The 22,705-nt window shown below is 38.3% G+C and overlaps 1 protein-coding gene across 1 annotated transcript; it reads left to right on the top strand.

Moving 5' to 3' along the window:
- The first annotated feature begins 1,855 nt into the window (after positions 1–1,855).
- Popdc3 (popeye domain cAMP effector 3) lies at positions 1,856–22,539 on the top strand. Its single transcript, XM_005330127.3, has 4 exons — positions 1,856–2,063; positions 19,087–19,812; positions 20,750–20,858; positions 22,077–22,539. The coding sequence occupies exons 2-4, from the start codon at positions 19,328–19,330 to the stop codon at positions 22,368–22,370; spliced, it is 888 nt and encodes a 295-aa protein (XP_005330184.2). The 5' UTR covers positions 1,856–2,063; positions 19,087–19,327; the 3' UTR covers positions 22,371–22,539.
- The last annotated feature ends 166 nt before the right edge of the window (positions 22,540–22,705 follow it).

A 22,705-nucleotide genomic window follows, 5' to 3' on the forward strand; every position in this document is an offset into this window, starting at 1 on the left:
ACACAACTGGAAGTCCCTGGGAATCCTAGACTTTTGGGGGTGCACCATTCCATCAGAGTTTTTGTCCTGTGAAGACTCTGTCTGATCAGAGCAGGAAAATACATGTGAAGGGGTAAGAAAGAGAAAAATCTTAACACATAACAAGGCAGCAATATTTAACACACTTACCAATAAACACATTGTAATTTATGTACACTTTCACAATTTGGGGATGAATCAGGAGCCTAAACATGAATTATCTGGGTCCTCTGCTGAAGGTTTCTCAAAGCTGCAAATAAGGTGTAGTCTATTTTTGTTTCTCACCTTGATGCTTGACTTTGGAAAAATCTACTTCCAAGGTCACTTAGACTGTTGCTAGAATTCACTTCTGTGCGTTGCTAGGAAAGAGAAGCCTGACTTCTAGCTGACTGGCTGTTGGCTGGAAGCTGCTTTTCAGCTCCTAGAAGCCACTCACACTTTTTTACCACTCTTAGGTCCCCAGCATGGCAGCTTCATCAACTGGACAGGACAGTCTCTAGAGGAGCTTGCCAGCAAGAGGGAGTCTTACAATGAACTGTAGTCACAGGAGTGACATTCTTTGCCTTTACTATATTTATTTTTTAGAAACAGGTCACAGGTCCCAACTCATTCAAAAGGAGGGGATCCAAATGAAAGATCAGTGCAGAGGATCATAGGGGCCACCCCAGAATCCATCACATAGCATGTCTTTGTTGCTTTTGAGTTTTTAAGTTTATAATAATCCTGAATATAATCCTTAAAATTTTTAAATATGGAACATTAAATAAGAGGTCAGATCTAAACCCAGAGTACATCTGATGTCAAAATTGAGAGCCTTCTCTCACTTCCCTAGCCATATTTCTCTCTCTCTCTCTCTCTCTCTCTCTCTCTCTCTGTGTCTCTCTCTCTCACACACACACACACACACACACACATATATATATATATATATATATTTATTTATTTATATATATATATGACTAGATCCAGTTCAGACTGAATTTCCAACATTTGAACAAATTCCTAAAATGAATACAAAGAGCTAAGGCCTGAGAATCCAGTAGTTTCTGGCCCTTTATGAGATGTAGGAATATGATTTTTTGACCCTTAGTTCTAGTATCAATAAAAGGGACATTTTGTCATTCATTACTTCTGTGGTTATTCTGGGACTCAGAAGAGACACCGATTACTCAATAAATATTTGTTCCTGGAATTACTAATAGCAACATAGATGAAAGCGAGCAAAAAGTAGTGGAGAAAAATCCTTGGATAAGCTGTGTTTTACTGACATCTCACCAACCACCACGTGGTTTGGTTACCCAAGCAAAAGCAAAACAAAACTTTGCTAATTTCCTAGAAAGAAAAAAAGTACTTGATTATTGCTTTAAATTGCATGCATTCACTTATTATTTGAAATTTTCGTCGTGTTTTCAATTTTTTTTCTTTATCCATTGGTCTATGCCCTTTAATCATTTTTCTTAACCTATGAAACATAAATAATCATGCTCATTGATTTGGATGAAGAGGTAAACCTTTCTCTATCTTATACACCCATATATTCTCATTCCCCCTCTGATCGTTTCCCTCTTCATTTTGCTTATGGAGTGCGTGGAGTAGGAGGTGAGAGGGCAGAGACAGTGGCTTTTGGGTCTGCTACTTAGCTCCACTGCTCTCTGCGTAGTATAATAGCGAATTCTGGATTCATTTACACTTCGGGAAGGACGTCTTTGGAAACTTTGGTCTTCAGGGGTCACGAGACTCCCCAGCAATTTTGCACCCCAGGGGCCTCACGGCCAGCTCCAGAGAGGAGTTGGGGATGTCCGGCCGAGGCGCGGCCGCCACCCCCGCCCGCCCGGCTGCGACCCGGAGCGCGCGCCCGTGCTGGGCCCCCGCCCGCGCCGCCGCTCCGTTCCGAAGAGGGCTGCGGTCACTCTGAGCCCGGCGGCCGGGTAGACCACGCGGGGCGAGCGCTGAAGGCTTCCACCGACCAGCTGGCCCTGCGCACTCAGCTGGGAAACTTCTGCAGGTGCAAGGCCGGAGCTCCGCGCAGGGCCGGAGAAGGACAGGTAAGGAGGAGCCCAGGGGTGCCGCGGCCTCCGCCTTCCGGAGCTGTCCGCACCCTAGCACCTCGCAACCGCTTCTGTAACTTTGCGGGTGAGGCGAGGCTTGGCTTGGCTTGGCTTGGCTTGGGCCCCGCCCGGGGGTGGGGGCTGCCAGGACCCCCGACCACAGAGTGCGCAGGTGCTTTGCCTTCCTGCGTTCCAGCGCTGCCCGCCCACTCGCGCCACCTGAGAGCTCCGGGGTCCCCGTGGCGCGGCTCGCTGCTGCTCAGGGGCTGGGGTCAGCTGCTGCGGTTTCCGCCAGCGCCGGCCCGAAAGGCGAATCATCTGCCCTAAGGGCTTCCAGGAGAATACTCCTTCTAAATCTCCCACAGGTCCCTCTTTTACCCCAGGCACTTTGGGTTCAAAGAAAAAGGACAGATTTGCAAGGGAGAAAAGCTGCCCAGAGGGGCCTGAAGGTCTGGGGTTTCACCTTGGGGAAGTCTTGCCACCACCCCGAGTTTCTTTTCCCCTGTCTGTAAACCAAGGCCCTGACTGGGATCAAGTGTTTCCAAATGGAGTTGGCACGAAGAAACTGCTCATCAAGATAGCTCTGACTTGTTCTCTATACTTGAGGATCCCCCATGCCAAAAAGAAAGAAAAAAAAATACGGAATTTGTAAACCACTAAATTTCCTCTTCACCAAAGTCTGTTACAGAGGCATAGTTTTGAGGGTCTACATTTTAGAAAGATTGAAGCCACAGAATAAAAATACAGTAAGAGGGTCAGGGTAAAGAATTAATTTAGCCAGGAGACATAGGCAAAAAGTGAAAAATACTGTTTCTCAATTATTTAAAATTTTATTTAATCTATTGGGAAGTATATTTAGAAGACCACTTTTGAAGGTAATTTAAATTACTAAGCTTCCTTCCTGAATTTTCACTCTCGTTCTTCCATCATTTCAAATTTGAAAGGCTGCAAACCGCAATGGAGTTTTATGGCAGCCTTAAAACATTATGGCTGCCTATTCACACTAAGTTTAGTGGCTGTTTTGCTTTTAGTGTTAAGGCTAGGGACTGTTGCATGGAAAAAAAAAACTGTCTTGTAATAGTATTGAAATTTGGTATTGTTTTTTATGGCATCAGAAAAACAAACAAGAACTACATAAACAAAAATTGGATCTCAGCTACTATATTTGCAAAATTAAGAGATCTACCTGATTCTAGATAAACTATGAAAAAATTTGTGATTGTGTCTTCAAGAGTTGGGACCACAAACATTAATTGAAATGTAGGCTAAGATCATCTGTCCTCAAAATGTACATTTTTAAATGGGAGATATTTGATAGTTGAGTTTCTTTAGTCATATAGATAAGTCTCTTAATATAGCTCAGTCAGGGGCTGGGGCTGTAGCTCAGTGGTAAAACACCTGTCTCACCCTTGTGAGGCACTGGGTTCCATCCTCAGCACCGCATAAAAATAAATAGATATTGTGTCCATCTACAACTAAAAAAAAAAAAAAAATAGCTGAATCATTGTACACCAAGTGCTTCTAAACAAGTAAAAATGTGTCATAGGAACCCAAAAATCTCTTACCACTTACTACAGGACTGGCTTAAGGGTGTTGACACACTAGAGCATTCCTGCCTGCTTATTTTGAAACAGTCTGCAAGAAACATTAAGAATGTTATGAAGCCATTGCTACAGTATATAACAATATATAAGCAACATGGCAGGCAAGAAATTTCAAAACTGCTTTGGAAAATATCTGATAGATTTGCAAACCTGCAAATTGCAATTGAGGTTGTTTTGTAATTATGGTATTGGCCAACAGGGATTATGGGCTATACAGAATATTAATTTACCTGTAATAGAAGAGTCATGAATTTGATTTTTTTAGAAAAAGGGAAAATATTTCTCTGAATAGTCATAGGAAAATATCTTGAAAGTTACAACAGGTATTTTCTAAAATAAATAACCCAAATTTGCTGGTTTATATCAGCAAATATATTTGGAGAATCCAAGGATTAATTCACAGACCTAAAATGAGACATGACACTTTGTGTTCTGTAACCCAACAATAACCTCCAGTGGCTCCCACACACTGACTTTGGCCAAGGAAGAAAGGAACTGTGGAACAGGACTAGAAGGACAAGCCACTGGCTAAACTTGAAGGAAAATCTGCATCTCTCTGAGTCTTGTTTTCTATTCTGCACAGTGCTGATACCAGTTGAGCATCCCTAATCCAAGAATCTGAACTACAAAATGTCCCAAAATATGAAACTCTTTGACTGCCAGTAGGATGGTCAAAAAGTTGCAGATTTTAGAATATTTCTGATTGTGGATTTGGAGAGAAATAAGAATGCTCAACTGGTGTGTGTGTGTGTGTATACACACACTAAACCTGAGATTTGAAACATTTCAAGTCCCAAGCATTGGTGATAAGGGATACTCAATAATATTTAGATTGTGGAGATACCATGACTCCTAGGTAGTTTGGTGTAACAGCTAGTGCCTTCACTTAGTAAGATTGCTTGTGCTTAGTAAGAGCACAGATAATCTTGGTTCTCTCTGCCCTCCTTAGAAGGTGTTTATTGACTGAATAAATTGTAGGCAGAATAATAGGTTTCAATGTTTGCTTTTAATTTCAAAATTTTGATTGGAAAAATCTTGGTATTTTTTTGAATCTGGGTAATGGTTATATGGCATAATGAGTTTACTTTATACTATTTTGTGTATGTTTAAAATTATTAGAAAACAAAATTTAAGTGTATCTGAAAAGAGCACATTATAAGAAACATTTCTAATTCAGCATTTTATTTGAAATTATGATTTTCTTATTAGTATATGTATCTTGGGTATTTATTTATTTTTTATTTGGGGTATTTAAATGTGGGTAAGCACTAATTATAAATAGGGAGTGGATAGGACAAGAATGGTATGGAGAAAAGAATCCATGGTGATCATCAATTATTTTGTGAAATCTACCATGAAATGATCTAAAGAAATATGGCAAAGTTGATATTTGTTAGTTCTGGTTCTTCCATTCATGGATTTTTATTGTATTATTTGAAATTTTTATATTTAAAAATTTTCCAATGTAAAGTCCCCTTATTGTTTTCTAATATCATTATAAAGAATGGAAATAATGCAGATACTGTTTATGAAAAGAAAAAAGTAAAAATAGTGTCACTATCCAGAAATACTCGTCTTTAACATTAAAGAAAAATCATTCTATGTCTATGCATTTATACAAACAAGATATGTTGAAAAAAGACAGAAATACTTTACAAAAAAAAAAAGTAGGATTATTAAATAAAACTGTCTCCCTACTTTGAATTCCTTTATAACAAACTGTAGCCTAATTTTGTGTGTAAAGAAGCAAAACCTTATATAAAAGTGTATTTTTTGGTAACAAACAGCCAAGTTTCAGCCAATCATAGGCAGTCAACTCATCATACCACGACTGTGGCCAGTCAAGTGATTTCTTCCTTTACTTTGGCTCCCTGTTAGGCTATGAAATTTTGCTACTTATGCTACTGGGTAGAAATCTGTGAATCTCTTCTGGTCCTAAATTCTGCCTGATTCATGGATAATTTTTTGTTCAAATAAACTCAATTTGTCTCAAGTTTTTCTTTTCACAGAATAATAATGGAGTTGCTTTCTAAATAAAAATGTTATGATACAAAGAAAAACTGTAGTGAAAATGGAGAAATTGGTGAACTTATCATCAGTATTCCTCCATACTAAGAGATAACAAGTCCTAAACAAATCTTCCAGATTAAAAGGCTTCTGGATACTCCTCAAGATCAGACTGTTTAAAACATGTACTGGTTTGGACAGTCAGTGGCTTCCTGTTAGAAAAGACAAAGTGCTGGCACTTTTAATCTATCCCTCCCATACTTTCACTCCTCCTATCCCAAATTTGTTTCATGTATTTATGTTTTCATCTTGTCAGGATCCATAACATTTGTACTGTTTTACAAGCCTCATTTCAGACATTTTTAAAATTATTTTTAGTTTTATAACTAAATAGAATCACAGCTATTTACTGGTCCTTTTACAATGGTGTCTTACATATCAACTTTTAAATTTTGATTCATATATCCATGGCTAGATTTTGGCACCATTCTGTGTGTGTGTGTGTGTGCTCAAATGAGTGTTTAAAAAAGGGCTCATTTTCAGTGTCTTGTTATGGTTGGAATGTATCTTTTATTCCTATATTTGAATCATTGTTTGGCTAGTTGTAACATTGTCCAGCCACAGACTCCTAACCTCTGAATTATATAGCCTGTGCTCCATTTGCTTTTGGTATCTAATGTAGCTGTAAAGAAGTCTAAGGTCAGCATCTGGATTTTCCCCTCTGCAAATGACTTGCTTAATTTCACAATTTGGCTACTCTACATCATGGTTAAGTTCTGCATTATTTTGTCATGGAACTTGTTACATCCTTTCTATAGGAATAATCTGTTCCTAATTTCAAGATGATTTTTTTCCATATATTTTTTCTTTCCATTTTGTAATTTTCTACTTCAAAGACACCAGTAATTTTTACATCTTATCTTTGTCCTCCATATCATTTATGGTCTGTATTTATTTCTCCAGAATGATTGTCTAATGATTAAAAATGTAACTCATAGCTGAGCACAGTGGCACACGCTTATAATCCCAGCAGCTCGGGAGGCTGAGGCAGGAGAATCTTGAGTTCAAAGCCAGCCTCGGCAACTGCGAGGCACTAAGCAATTCAGTGAGACCCTGTCTCTAAACAATATACAAAACAGGGCTGCCAACCTGGCTCAATGGTCCAGTGCCCCTGAGTTCAGTCTCAAGTACCAAAACAAACAAACAAACAAATAAAATGTAACTCATGCCAGGGTGGTGCTGCGTGCTTGTAATCCCAGCAGTTCAGGAGGCTAAAGCAGGAGGATCTCAATTTCAAGGCCTGCCTCAGCAACTTAGCAAGACCCTGTCTCAAAATAAAATATAAAAAAGGACTAGAGAAGTGGCTCAGTAGTTAAGCAGCCCTGGGTTCAATCCCTAATACCCACCTACCCCAAAATTATAACTCATTGCTGGGCCCAGTGGCCCACACCTTCGATCCATACCCTGTCTCAAAATAAAAATGAAAAGTGTGGGGGAGTATGTAGCTCAAGGGTAATGCACCCCTGGGTTCAATCCCTAGTACCCCAAAAGGAAAAAAATAATTAATTCATTCATAAACAAAAATGTCGCATGGCATAAACAACAATAGGCCAGGAATGAAGATGTCAGGGTATCTTCTGACTTGGGCAAGTCTTTCATACAGACTTCCATGAAGAGGTTTCCTTGCTTGAAACAGGAAAAAATACTGCACAGCTGCCACTACCTCCCCAAGTCCCCAGGATCTGCACAGCTATGAAACCACATAGATTGAGCACTTCATGCATGCAAGTCCTGACAGTTACTGCTCAACAGATGCTGATTGTTATTACTTAATATTTTCCTCTCCATTCAAGATCAGGGATGGATGATGTTAAAAACCAAGCTCCAAACACATGTTACATTATAATTGTTCTGGAAGCCATGGTGCATGAATGATAGATAGTTCCTGTTTCCTTTGTTACAAAGGGAAATTTAATCTCCACGAAAAAAGAGATAAACAAATACACTTTTAAACCTTCTGTTTGGAATTTTATCTTATTATAGAAGCTAAGCTTTGTTTTCTGTTCCTTGTGTTCATTTTCAAATTTAAATGAAATCTTAGAAACTCAAGGAAACCCATCAACTAATGCATTATCTTTGACCAATGCCTAGTCAGATAGGAAAGGAAATTGAATATAAAGATTTTGATTTCACTGTGGGGGAAAATAATTCCTGAAAAAAGAACTTTTGTTTGGGAATGAGAAAGATAACCATAAACAGATGTAAATGTAGTTATTTTAGTCTAGATTTATTTCACCTGATAACAGATCTTAGCAGCTGAGTTCTCAAGACTACATGCAGAATGGCAGTTTGCAGCCAGAGTTGGCCTCTGAAGTTTTGTCTGCTTAGCACTAGCTCTTAACAGTATTATTTACCAGCATTTTTAAATCAGGAGATTTTAAATTCTGGATTTCTGGCTTTTCTTGCACAACCAGATGATCTCTGGGCTCACTACAGTCAGCTAGGGCTAAGGACAGACTGGTACCTTGGATGGAGTATACACAGTTCAGGTGGATTTCCTTTTACCAGGCTTCACTCATTTATGTGGGCTGCTATTGTCTAGGAACCATTAGTGTGTCCCCTGGTGATGACAGCATACTCTATTCCTTATCTCAAGGATGTAAACTGAGGTCCAGAGGTTAAATACCAGAACCAGGAATAGAGCCCAGGTCCTCTGTGTCCAGTTCTGTACTTTAACTACATCATGCTTCCCTCCTTCTTGACCACTTCAGACTAACTCAATAAAAAGGTCTTGTGATTTTTTTCTGTCAGTGTATTATTGACAGCCAATGCCAAAGACTGATTTCCGTGTAACCAAAGACATCTAATGAGCAAAGAAATATTTTACTATTATGTATTAATATTCATCACAGTCTTTGTGGAACTAACAAAATTGTAAAGCTACAGATGTATCATAGCAGGAATTGTTGACAGATATAGTAAATATTCACCATTAAAATAAGCAACAAGACAAGAATTAAAAGGTCAATGTGCTAATAAAATATTTTCATAGGCTAATTTAATAAAAGGGTAAGTCTGATTGTGTTTTAATGAAACACTTCAATTATTTAATGAAATTTATAGGTGAAGATTTTTTCAGTGTCATGTAACTTATGTCTTAATACTTAAACCCATACGAGAATGATAGTTTTTGTGATGAGTAGAAGAATTTCAGTATACCCTTTAGGCAAAATGAGTTTTGTTACTAAGGATTTAGAAAGAAAAAAATATTACCTATGTGTTAGTTTATACCTCAATAAACCTATTCTTTGTTATCCAAAATGATATATATCAATACAATGTGCTTCTCCAGTGATGTTTGAGGGGATTGAGGATATTTTTAGTCTCTGATGGAAACTATAAAAAACAAGCTTGTTTGCTTTCTGACTTTTAAGACTTTAGACTGTCTTTTAAATGGTAGCACTTATTTAAAATTTAGTAATCAACAACTGACTTTAAATGAGTTTTAAGTAGTTTATTTTCATATAAGATATACTTTTAGCTATATAAGATAGTATATATAACATAGACCACATAATCTGGAAACTGGACTTGAATAGTGTCAACATATGAATTTCATCAAAATGCAACTTCCCTGAGAGCAGGCAGGGGATTTGAATCATTGACATATTGACTGATAATATTTTACTGCCATTTTGACTGTTAATGATACAGTCAGTTATGTTACACTACATATTTTGAAGACAGGCATTGTTCTGACACAGCTGATATATTAGAAAACAGTTTGAGCATACTGCAAACTTAATGTTTGTTTGTGTATGATTGACTCCATTAGACAGGGTGTGTGCATTAAACTGACAACATCTGAACTTGGCCATGGAGGAATACTAAATGCAAACCCACAGCTTAGACATCTGCAAGCTATCTTGGTTCTCTGTGCATTATCCTCCCAGTCATCTTTGCTACTCTTTCATACCTATGAACTTTCCTATATAAAAGAAAAAAAAACACATTCATTCATCACTCCAGTATTCCTATGCATCTTGGTTCAAAAATGTCAAATAGTGCATGTAAAAGGGAAAGCTTTAATATTGAGGAGAAGCTGGAAACAACTGAGCATTTTGAAAGAATCAAGAGAATATTGTTATCTCTTGAGCATCAAGAACAAGGAAATAATTCACATGGACGATTATCAGAGACAACACTACAAAAAGAAAAAGGTAAATGGCTGGAATAACTTTAGGTACTACAAAGATAGATTTAAAAAAAAAAGCTTAAAGAAAGAGATTGTTGGGTATGTGGATTGAGTACTAAACTGTGGACAATCTTTCTTGAGATGGGAGAGAAAGTACCAGCCCTATATGAATACCTTATAAAGAAATGACCACAACTGCAGAAATGATCTTTTCAGACCTAGCTGTGGCTGTTACTGGGTTGGTGGTTTCAAACTCCATAAGATGTCAAATAATAAAACAAAAGAATTCCCAGAGACAATACAGAAGGTAACCGAAGAAGGCTACCTACTGCATCAAAATTTCAATTTTGATGGAACAGGTATCTACTATAAAGGCATACCTCAAGGATCTATACTTCAAAGGTTAAAAAAAAAAGATGCCCCAGAATTTCAGGATGTGAGATAGAACAGATTGTTATTCCTTCTTCCACCACTTCCCAATAACTTACAGACTTCAACCCTTCCCATGCCACTTCCCTAAGCAAACTGCTAGTCCTTTAAAGGTCAGATGTCATGTTTGTACTATTATTATTATTAAATTCCTGTCTTTTAAAAATATGCCACTGATGAAGATTTCTAGTATTATATTTCTCACTCCATTTTTCTCATAAACCCTTTTGTTTTTATTGCAGTTTTGCATACTGCAGTGATTTTGGGGGGAAATCACAAATGTGTTAGCAGAACTGACTCTAGGCAATTAAAAATAACACAAAATTGCTAAGTGTCACTATTGAGAGAATAAGGGTGATACCTGCTCATGGCATTCCGTGTACCAACGATGCCCCATTGGGACTAAGGGTCAAAAGTGCCTCCCCTGCCCCAGGTTATTTACCCAGCAAAAAGATAAAGAAAATATTATATAGCCAACTAGCTAGCATATATTGTCTTGTTAGAGCTGTTTTCCAGGAAGAACTTGAGAACCTAAACAGAAAAAGTTGAGTGGAATCACACAATTTGAAGAATTATATAGACTTATTTGTTTAGAGTTAAACTGTATTTTGAGTGTCAGTCTCTGGATGTGTGTGAAACATCAAGTATTTGTCCTATCTGTAATGTAGATCATTAGTTTAGTGAACAGCCTCAAGCATAGTGAGAGGTCATAACTGTATGTGTGTGTGATTAGTCTTCTGTTGCTGTGTAAAAGCACCACACACATAGTGGCTTAAAGCAACACACATTTATTATCTCAGTTTCAGGGAATCAGGGTTCAGCTATTGTTAAACTGGATCCTCTGCCCAGCCCCTCACAACCCTATAATCAAGGTGTCAGACACATGTCTCGTTCTCATTTGGAGCTTGGGGGTTCTCTTCCAAACTTTCAGATGGTTATAGGCTAAGGTTCCGGTTATCTTGGAAGTTACCCTAGTGGTTGGGAATTTTTTTCAGATCACAGAGGCTGCCTGCAGTTCCTTTCCTCAGGGACCCCATGAAAAGTTCATAAGTGGATGTTTACCTTCTTCCAGGACAGCAGGAGCACATCTCTGATTTCTAGTCCTTCTTCAGTCTTATGTGGAGTCCTCCATAATCTAACATCATCATGGGAATGACTATTCTGTCACCATTTGTCACATAATGTTACCTAAATAAAGGAACATCTATCCCATCCCATACACAAGTATTACCCACCTTGGAAGGAATTATACAGGGCATATCTACCTCGTGTGGTGTTGGGGATGAAGGAATCTTGAGGGCCATCTTAGAATTCTTCCTACTATAGTGTGTGCTAAATTAAGAGATTAATCGTGGTTGGAGATAATAAAATGTGATATCAACTGAGACGCAAGAATTGGAAAAGTCCAGCATAGCCTATGGGTATGCTTTGTGAAAGTGTCAAGGAGACTCCAGGCTCTCATGGTTAGGAGGATAGAAGGCATGCTGCAGCCTATAGGACCAGTGGTGCATGAGGAATCTCCATGCATTCTGTGGAAGCACAAGCTGGTGTGGACCCTCTGGAATCCAGAAGGACACAGTCCAATTGCCTGTAAAACAAATTATGGGATTGTGTGGTATTTTCAATGTATACTGGAGGTGTCACTGGAAGATGAGATGAGAAAATTGAATCAAGTAACATAATTGCTTGGGAAAATGGAACTCTCCTAAGGCAAAAGGAGGAAGCGTGCTTCCCCTGGTAGGGTAAAGGGGCTAAAAGCTTTAGGGGGTTGGCCAACCAAAAGGCATCAACCAGATGGTAACATCTATGCCTTGGGTAATATCTTACTGACTGTGGCATCTGAATATTGTAGCCAATATCATTTACATTTATATCAACTCTGTTCATAATCTTGGATAATTTATTCATACATGGATGCCTTATACATATGTACTGTTTGCAGAGATCATGCCAAGTTTTTCCATTTCCTGTCTCTCTTCCTTAAGGCTCTAGACCAGCACTGTCCAACAGAAATATAACACAAGCCACACGCGTAATTTTTAATTTTCCAGTAGCAACATATTTATGAAGGTGAGAACGGGTGAACATAGCTTTAATAATAGATTTTATTGAAGCAAATATCTCCATAACACACTCATTTCAACATATATCCAATATGAAAAACATGAAAGACATACTTTTACTTTCATACTATCTTCAAAATCCATTGTGAACAACACATCTCAATTTAGACTAGCCACATTTCAGGCATTCAGTAGTCACAAGTGGCTAACATCTGCCATATTGGATAGCACAGCTCTAAGGTGCTGACTAAAGTCTCTGATCAAGGTCATTTAGCTCCAATCCTCATTTGTCCCTGTAGCTCAGATCTGGATAATCTTGTCAACTCCAGGCTTTATTCAGAGTTGTCCTGTGTGTATATAACTTTCAAGTCTGTCTTGAGATTTGAAAGGTTAAACATGGCTAAAACTGAGTTCCCTTTTCCTCTGATTACTTTCCTAACTTCCAGATCTTGTATAATTCCAAAATGTCTCCAGCCCTTCTTTGTTCAATAGGTACTTTAATTTCTTCCTTATAATCTGATATTTGGTTCCCTTTTTGCCAATTCAACATTTCAACCATTGATTCAAGTTTGGTCATATTCCACTTAGGCTTCCTGACGTGTTAACCTGCTTGTTCCAAAACTGTATTCTAAACACTGCTTGCTTTCTTCTGAGTGTTGTTATCATCATCAGACAGTGAACACTTATTGAAGGTCTACTCTAGGCTTATTTTAGAATATATATATATATATGTATATTTTCTAAAAACACATATAAAGTATTACTAAAATATACATATAAAATGACCAGTGAAGCATACATATCATATACACACATATACATCACACACACATAATTTGTTTTCTGTTAAAAATAAATGTTTGATATGTATCCCAACTGAGAAAAACAAATTGTGACCCTTTAAAAGGCACACACACACACACACAGACACATATATATATATATATATATATATATAATACATATATATATATATATGCCAGTATAGCAATATATGACGAAAGTTATGTAGTCAGATAACAAAAATCATAAAAACTCAAGGCACCTGTCAGTCCACCTGCTGTGAAATACCTGTAAGCCTTGAACACTTTTGGAATGAATGCTCCTCACCTGAGCAAAGAACAGAAATAAGAACACACGTGTTAGCCAGGTTTCTGTTACTGTAATAAATACCTGAGATAGGTCAACTTATGAAGAGAAAATGTTTATTTTGGCTCACAGTTTTGGAGGGTGTAATCCATGATGGATTCATCCCATTGCTTTTGGGCCTGTGGTGAGGCAGCACATAAGAACAGAGAGAATGTGGTGAAGTAAAGCTGTTCACCTCATGGCAGCTGGAAAGCAAAAGAAAGGAAGAGGAAGGGGCTGATTCCAACATGCCCTTCAAGGGCACTCTCCCAATGACCACAGGCTCCCCGCCAAGCCCTGCTTCTTAAAGTTCCCACCACCTCCCCTGGTGCCAAGCTGGGGATTAGGCCTTTATCACGTGTGCCTCTGGGAGACATTTAAGACCCAACGTAGCAGCATACAAGGGGAAAAGATGCCTTCCTTCCCCTCTTAGAACTCAGGACTTAAAGACCAGATCCTTTATGCTGCGGTGCCTTCCCTGTCCTTCTAGATTAGTCCCTTAGTTCCTTCCCCACCCTGGTTGCCCATCAAAATTTCTGGGAAGTATGTGAAAAAAAATGCCAAGGCCAATAATTAAGTAATGGTGTTCACTGTTGGGGCCCCAATCTTAAACCTAGTGTTATGATCTGCAGTCTTAATTCAACTCTGCCACTCGGCTCTATATTTTACCAATGTTTGAAATAATCTACTCTTATCATATGGAGCCATGTTATTTGAGTTAAATTTTTTATTTTCATATTTTGTTGTCCAATTCTTTTATTTACCAGTGAGGAAACAGGTCTAGGAAGGTTAAATTCACACAGCTCTACAGGGGCACAGCTAAGACTCTTCTCGAAAGAGCGGGTTATCTCAGAGAACAGTGTGGTTACCACACACCAGCTCCCTCCCCTGGACAGACAACTAGGAACCAAAAAGTGTCACCAACATAGTCAGCATGGAAGGACAGCCAGGATCAGCAAGGAGTGGACAAAGCTGAGGTCCTATAAGCAAGCAAGGGTGACCCAGAGATCATTCAGGAAAAACATAAATTAACGCTCTCACACTTCACTATGCATAAGAATCAATAGGGGTCTCCTTAGAAAGACCTACCTCAGGGAGACTGGCTCAGTTATTCTGGGTGGGGCCAGGGAAGGGGCATTTTTAACTAACCACTAAGGTGCTTTTCATGTGAGTAGTTAGAGGGCATCTACTGGGAATCACTAAGCACCAAGGTAGAAAATTGCAGTTGGCTTTCACAAACAGCCTTTTGGCCTCTAGAAAGTGAAGACCAGTGAGCTGGTTATGGGTCTATACCTGTAGAGCAGAAGGTCAGAACACAGAGGAGAAAAACACAGAGCTCAACCCAGCAGGACTAAGTAAATTTGTATTTTATAATTGAAAGATGAATAGCAGCCAAATTGACTCATCTGTACTTCTTTAAGTTGTAATCATCTGGGGCAAAGAGGCTTTTTTAAAACTATACTCTCCTTGTGGCCCAGATCTGTAACAGGCAAGGAATATTAGTGGTAGTGTTTGTTATTTTAAAATTTGCAAAGAATTTTTTAATACAAATCTTTTCATTTGAACTTTCTAGTACCATGTGAAGTGGATAAAATAGGTGATATACGCTCTGCTTACTGTTAATGCCCAAGTTCACCAAGGGAGCAGAACGGAGACTAAGGTCCACATTTTCTAAATCCTGGTTCTGGACAGTGGAAGCAGAAAAATGTGGTGTAGATGGAGCTTTAGAATCAAGCAGACCTGGATGGAATGTGACCTTGAACAACTTATTTACCTTCTCTGAATTTCAATTTTCTCATCTGTAAAATGCAGATTATAGTACCTTCCTCCTGGGATTGTTAAATGAGATAACTTATAAAATATGTCTTACACATAGTTGCTGAGTAAATGTACCATCTCAAGAATAAATAGAAAAAAAAAAGAGCTTAAGAAAATGAGAATTTAGCATATGGGACACATACCAAAGTTGGGATCTGATTCTAATTAATGAGTAGAATATTGATGGAATTTTGAGCTTGTGGGTTGCCTAGCAACCAAAACTAACTCAATACGACTGGCTTCCAGAGTTGTTGTTTTTAATCAAAGCAGTAATTAAACTGCTCTTAAGAAGCTCAAGGTCATAAGCAGACAAAAGGATTCCCCTGTGAATTTGGAGTTGTGCCAGACATTTTGAAAAAGTGATGCCCCAACTCTTCAGAGTGTTTGTGCTGAAATATCTCAGATGTTGGCATCTTCCTCACTTCTGCTGGGAGACAGAAAATGTTAGGACATCCCATGATAAAGAGGGATGGAGAAGGCAGAGTGCTTGCCTTCCTTTCCCAGAGTATTCAATCAACATTCATGGAGTGCCAGGGGTCAGGCATACTAGAACATTTTTCTTTGCCCTTGCTGCCCTTTAGAATGTAAGCATCAAAGGGAGGAATCAGTCAATGTTTAACAATACAGCAGATTATTTCATGAGTGGTTGTGTTTCCTGTATTCTGAGCATTATGGAATGAGAAGTACAGCAGGTATAGCAGGTCTTAAATATTCACTGTTCGGGTTTTTATTTTCTTGGCAAACCAGTCCTTCCCACTTGGGTTTCCAAACACATTTGTACTACTTGACTCAGAGCCTTATTGAGTGGCGACTTGGCCTGTTGGAAAGGGCATGAAGTTGGCTGGAAGGGGACTTGTGCTCCAGACCTCAAGTGTGACTTTTACCTGAAGTCAGTGACTTCACCGATCTGTGCCCTGCTTTTCTCATTTGTAGCCTGGGCATTATGGTTCCGATTCTGCCTCCTTCGGTCAAAGGAAGTGATGCCATGAGATAACAAATGTAAAAGTTTTGAATAGATAAATGCAATGTCTGAGCTAATTTGATCAATTTGTCACAGGGTTTTATATTGCCTATCACGGAGCATCCTTTATCTTCGACATTTTTCGATTCCTTTTATGATTCACAGTTTTACAACTTAAAGAGGGGAAAAATAAAAAAAAGCCTAGGAGCTGGAAACTATTGTGTTCATTTGCACTGAATTTTGTTTCCATCATTTGTAGCTCAGTGTATTCACTTCTTTTGCAGGGAAGGCCAACTTTATTGCTTAGGGAAGAAATACACAGGGCCACTGGGGCATTTCAGCATTTATTTACGCACAAACATGACTTAAGGCCTGAGGTCCTTTAAGGCAGGCAGCTGGTTGATGAATCATCTTCAACATTCACATAGTGCTGCTGGCACATATCAGAGGAACGCTCCTGCTCATCACCTGCCCCTGTCAGTTCTTCCTCCTCCAATAAAGTACATCTGTTTTGGTGACTGAATAAAAACACACCAAGTGGAGAAAGGCTGGTGGAGTAATTTAATCAGGCAAGTCAGCACGCTTGAGCAATAGTGTCAAGGATAGAAAGATGTCTGGTCACAGCTTAATGAAACAGAAGTAGACAGGGAAGGAAGCACAGTTCCTCTTATAATCATACAGGGTCACATTTCTGGAATGTAGGGGACCCAATTTTTCCGACCCATCAAAATTTTTAAGGGGGCAAGATTCCTGTAAGTATCCTTCTGAATCGCTGCAAACATTTCCCATGGCCTTTCTCTGTTAGCATCAGTTTAACATTTCATCGAGGATTATAAATTTTTAAGGAAGTTCAAACCAAAGTTCAGAGCTCCACTGGCCATTCTTTTTAATATTGGCTTTCCTGGCTATGCTTGGTATCCTGAAGAACTGATTGATTTAAAATACCCTAGTTTTCAAAAGTAAAACAGCAGGGACACTGACATTTGCAGACTGGTATTTTGCAGTTCTCACTACTCTTTGCGTTTTTTAAAAACTTTTTTCTTTGTTGTGACAATCCAGTAGTGTAGATTTTTGTATTTTGTTTAAAAAGAGGAGACATCGAACATGCTCAGGATGCTGGTCTGCCTTGAATCTTATGGTCTCACAGATTGAGAAGGGCGGGGGAGAGAATAATGAGGGATCTGCAGAATGCTTGAAATGTATTTGAAAACAAGTAAAAATAAAAATATGACTCTAAGTTGTAGGTCTGAGTACTTTTCCCCTCCTCCCCTCCCTTTCTTTCTGCTTTCCTCTTCCTTTCTTTTCTGATTTACCTGGAAGTATTCTTAAGTTCATCATTTCCTGATGCAAAGAATCACTGACCAAAAAGAAAAAAACAGCAACTGCAACACCAGGCGCTTCATTCTGCCTGTTTCTAGTTCTGTTGGTAAGGACACAGCTCCTTTTTACTCCAACGAAGTCACTTCACCTCTACTCTGCACTCTACTTCCCTCTCCCTGCCACACACCCCTGGGGACAGGATCCATGCTATCTGATACTCCATTGACAAGTGTTCTAGAAATTTATTTCAGAAATAAAATGCTAAATATAGCACACAAGTTCAAGACTTTTGAATGTTTCTGTGTTTTTAAAAAGTCAATCTCATGAATGCTTTACTCTGAAACCGTTAGGAAATCTGGTGGCAAATAATACATATATCCTGTAGTTCTGTCATCATGGCTAATTCTTTCCTGACTCAGATCACATATTAGCATTTTTACCATATGGCTGAAAGGGTAGAGAATATATGTGTGAGAAGCAGAGTCGGAAACATTTTTGACCATCTGGTAAATAAATGTGTAAGTAGCAGGAATATTAATATTTATTTAGTTATATGGATGCAATCTTTAACCTGAAATAACCACTAATACAGCAAAATAATACTAAATTTATATTTCTGAAATAATTTCAATCTAATTTACTAAATATTTTCATGGTCTATTATGTGTTCTAAAAATCTGAGTCCTCATTTTGTGTTTTTTATGATGATTGACTTAGTAGGGCTCCTACTATACAGTGCCAAATTTAAAACATCTTTTGGGAGAAGCTACATGATGAGATCCAACACATGGGCACCAGTGCTAAAGTTCTGCTCTGCCCCTGACCGCTGTGTGTGGCCTCAGATAAATTACAAGTTCTCTCTGAGCCTGAAGTTCTTCATGTCTAAAGAGTAAAAATCAGCATCAGACAGCATCCCTCAAAGGGCCATTGAGGGGCCTGGGGTTGGGGTTGTGGTTCCGTAGTAGAGCGCTTGCCTAGTATGCGTGAGGCACTGGGTTCAGTCCCCAGCACCACATTCCAAAAAAAAAAAAGCTAAAATAAACAAAATAAAGATATTGTGTGTCAATGTACAACTAAAAATATTTTTAAAGGGTGTGGGGCATGGAGGACCCTGTATTCATGCATCAGAATCACATAGGGAGCTTGTTCAAAATACAGACACCTGGGCCCCACCCTCAGCAATTCTGCATGTCTGGAGGCAGTCTGTGAGTCTGTGATTTTAGTCCCAAGTGATTCTGAGTAGATTGAACAACTGCTATTACTACAAGCTGATTACAGAGCACTTAGCTACACTGAAAAATATGAGGCTAATTCTAATAAATATGTTTTTATATGATAAAAATTTAATTAACACTTAGCAGCATTTGTGCTTAAAATATTCTAACTCTGTAGAAAACAGGAGGTCAACTTACATAAGTAGTGCTGTTGATTCATTAAATATAGTACCTCTCTATTCTTTTTAATTAGATCTTTTATCCTTTTTTCTCTTGCACAGAAAATAGCAAAGTATTCGTGGACTAGGTCTAAATCAGGAGCCCAGATGAACTTGAAGAAACTAACCTGGGATTCTTAGTTTTTCAAGACCCACACCCACCGAACCTTAATCACTGTCAGCTCCAGTGTCCAGGCTCCCTCTGGTTTTGTGAAGACTCTGATAATGGAAAAGCAAAGGACTTAATTTGTTGCTTCAGTATCATCTAAAGTCAACTGAAAAGTGAACCAGCCAAAGCACAGCCATGGAAAAGAATTCAAGTTTATGGAAGAACCTGATAGATGAACATCCAGTCTGCACAACCTGGAAGCAAGAGGCCGAAGGAGCCATTTATCATCTTGCCAGTATTTTATTTGTAGTAGGTTTCATGGGTGGCAGTGGATTCTTTGGGCTCCTTTATGTCTTCAGTTTGCTGGGGCTGGGTTTTCTATGCTCCGCGGTCTGGGCATGGGTAGATGTCTGTGCTGCCGACATATTTTCCTGGAATTTTGTACTGTTTGTCATCTGCTTCATGCAATTTGTTCATATTGCATATCAAGTTCGCAGCATAACCTTTTCCCGAGAATTCCAGGTGTTGTACAGCTCCCTTTTCCAGCCCCTGGGGATCTCTTTGCCCGTCTTCAGAACGATTGCTTTGAGCTCTGAAGTGGTTACTTTGGAAAAGGAGCACTGTTATGCCATGCAGGGGAAAACCTCCATTGATAAACTCTCCCTGCTTGTTTCAGGAAGGTTTGTACCCTTGGTGCTTGCATGTCTTTCCTCTGTATGAATTATCTATCTGTGTTTCTTTGCACTACATTTCTCCATTGTGCCATAGTCCTGGGTGGCATTTTGCACCCAGAGGCTTGGGAAAGTCTTTTGAGACGTGAAGCCTAGATGTAAGCTTTGTTTATTTGAAGCAGTACGTGATCCAGAGGCTTACTCTTTCACCTTAGAAGTCAAATGATGTGAATCTTAAAAACAAAAGGATGAATATAGTTATTTGAATACAATATTGGTTTCAGAGCTGATCACTGCAAATCAAAAAAGAGGATGATGTCTCCTTGAATTAATAGAATATTTATGTTTTTAAAATACTTATTTAAATAGACTCTTTGTTAGGGTAATCTTTTAAATAACAGAGAACTTTTGTTTTTGTAATTATCTAATTTATTCAGTAAGTTCTTGCAATTGCCCACTTGTTAGAAAATAGGAGAACTTCAAGAATATATATAGTAATATAAACTTTGAAAAGCTTTGAGGAGGAAATAATAATGTGTTTATTCATATTTGAAAAGGTTGAAACTTTAGTTTACAGAGGTATTTATGGCAGAACACCAAGATGCTCTTAAATGTTCTACTTAATTTAAAATCTGACTGAGGGCATCAAAACTTGTCAACATATACTGTACACAAACAAATGGACACAAACCATAAGGGTGCAACTTGATAAACTTTCTGATGGATTTCACTCCATATTCCAGGTTCCCAAGAGAAGAACATCAGTATGTGAATTTTACAGGATATTGTGTCACTTACTGTGATGCATGAATTTTGTATTTTTCCCTTCAAAATTCTAAAGGACAAAAAAGTCACCAGAGATCTGAAGCACATTTCTCCATCCTCCTACCCCTAGTGATGTGTTCACTTTCTCCTTCCTTCAAATGTCGTTCTTATGTTTTGGTAGGATCAGAGTGACAGTTGATGGGGAGTTTCTGCACTACATTTACCCCTTTCAGTTCCTGGACTCTCCTGAGTGGGACTCACTGAGACCCACAGAGGAAGGCACTTTTCAGGTAAGGGACACAGACCACACAGTTAATGCTTCTCTCCAAACAGATAAACAGTGTCTGCTTAAAAATAAGTAAACAAACAAGTAGAACAATAGATAACACAAGAATAATTATATTTAACTTTGGGATGTACTTTGCAACCTACATGAATTCCCAATTCTGTTTGACTCCTGCTGATTAATGCTGCCCGCCAAACAAGTCCAGCAACAAGGAAAATAGATGTTCCCTAAGACAGAAAGGAACCATGATAAATATTCTATTTTTTTTTAAGAGAGAGTGAGAGAGAGAGAGAGAGAGAGAGAGAGAGAGTTAGTTTTAATATTTATTTTTTAGTTTTCGGCGGACACAACATCTTTGTTTGTATGTGGTGCTGAGGATTGAACCCGGGCCGCACGCATGCCAGGCGAGCGTACTACCGCTTGAGCCACATCCCCAGCCCAATGATAAATATTCTTAAGCTTTCCTTTGTATAACTGCATATTTAGGAATTAAAATATAATTAATTGAGATTTGACTATAGCCTAAAAATTGCCAGTGTGACAATTTAGAAAACAGCAAGAACAAAAAACTGTACTGATTACAAAATAAATGTTTTAGAAATTTAAGATGCTGATGAACTTGAGATATCTTCTAGCATCAAAGTGCTTATTGTTACTATTGTGCCATCACATAGCAGTAGTTTTGAAAGATAATCATTTTGGTGGGTTCCATTTATTATGTTATACTTTCTTCCTATGGATTGATAATACATATGCATGCATGTAAATACAAATTAATATACATATGCAAAATAGTTATATAAATTGTATACAACAGAACTATAAATTTTGTACTACAGAAACTCAGGGTTAAATGTCTACAGTCTTCAGAATTGATGTGGATTTACTTCCCTAACAATAGCCAACTTTATGTTTATAATATCAAGTAGATCTGCCTTCAATAAAATGCAAAGTATAAATCCCCAAACTTGGAAAAATAGGTAAGCTGGAGATGAACACAATATCATAAATATTCATATTATAAATTATGTATATCATAATAAGTTATATGGTTTTCTTTTTCTATTTTTCACAATATTTTTTACAAATATTGCGTGTTAGTGGGATTATTTTAACCTAAAGAAGACATCAAGTCAGACTCCCTCAAACTTTGGAGCAGAAAAAATGTGATTTGGTTTCTTGTTTCCTAATCTTTGTTTACATGTGGTCTTATGTTTTTTAGGTAACCCTCACAGCAGAAACTGATTGTCGATATGTGACCTGGAGAAGAAAGAAATTATATTTGCTCTTTGCTCAGCATCGTTACATCTCCCGCCTGTTTTCGGTTTTAATTGGCAGTGACATTGCAGATAAACTCTATGCCTTGAATGACAGGGTGTATGTAGGAAAAAGATACCACTATGACATTCGGTTACCCAACTACTATCACATGTCAAGTCCACAAATGTCGCGATTGCCACTGACAGAACAGTTTCGGAATTCCAGGGAAACGGTAATGAATGACATCAAAGTCTGAAGTTTCCTAACTACTAAAAAGACTCTTCATCATTCCCCAAATAAAATAGCAAAATAAAGAAAATTGAGCTCACTGATATTTTTATAAAATGAATTCAGAGGCAAGAGGACACTACCAACTGTTTCAGTCATCTCAACTTTTGTGTTGTGAATAAATTTTACAAATTGTTCTTGTATTTCTCATTGTTACCATTGGGGGAAGGCAATGCATAGCTGTGGGAAGTTTGCCCTTTTCTGCATCAGAACTGGGAGAATGTAAATTGCACATTCTTCATCATCTTGCCCCGTTGACTTAGGCATTGCTTCTCAAGCAGCTGCCTAGGAGTTCCCACAGCA

This window comes from Ictidomys tridecemlineatus, chromosome 8 (genome assembly GCF_052094955.1).
Source record: "Ictidomys tridecemlineatus isolate mIctTri1 chromosome 8, mIctTri1.hap1, whole genome shotgun sequence".
Lineage (NCBI taxonomy): Eukaryota > Metazoa > Chordata > Mammalia > Rodentia > Sciuridae > Ictidomys > Ictidomys tridecemlineatus.

Bases quoted from the DNA above. Each gene is read 5' to 3' on its own strand.
- Popdc3 (XM_005330127.3), top strand. From the start codon at position 19,328: ATGGAAAAGAATTCAAGTTTATGGAAGAACCTGATAGATGAACATCCA. The intron at 19,813-20,749 runs GTTTGTACCCTT...ATGTTTTGGTAG, and splicing joins TCCCTGCTTGTTTCAGGAAG to GATCAGAGTGACAGTTGATG. The intron at 20,859-22,076 runs GTAAGGGACACA...TATGTTTTTTAG, and splicing joins CAGAGGAAGGCACTTTTCAG to GTAACCCTCACAGCAGAAAC.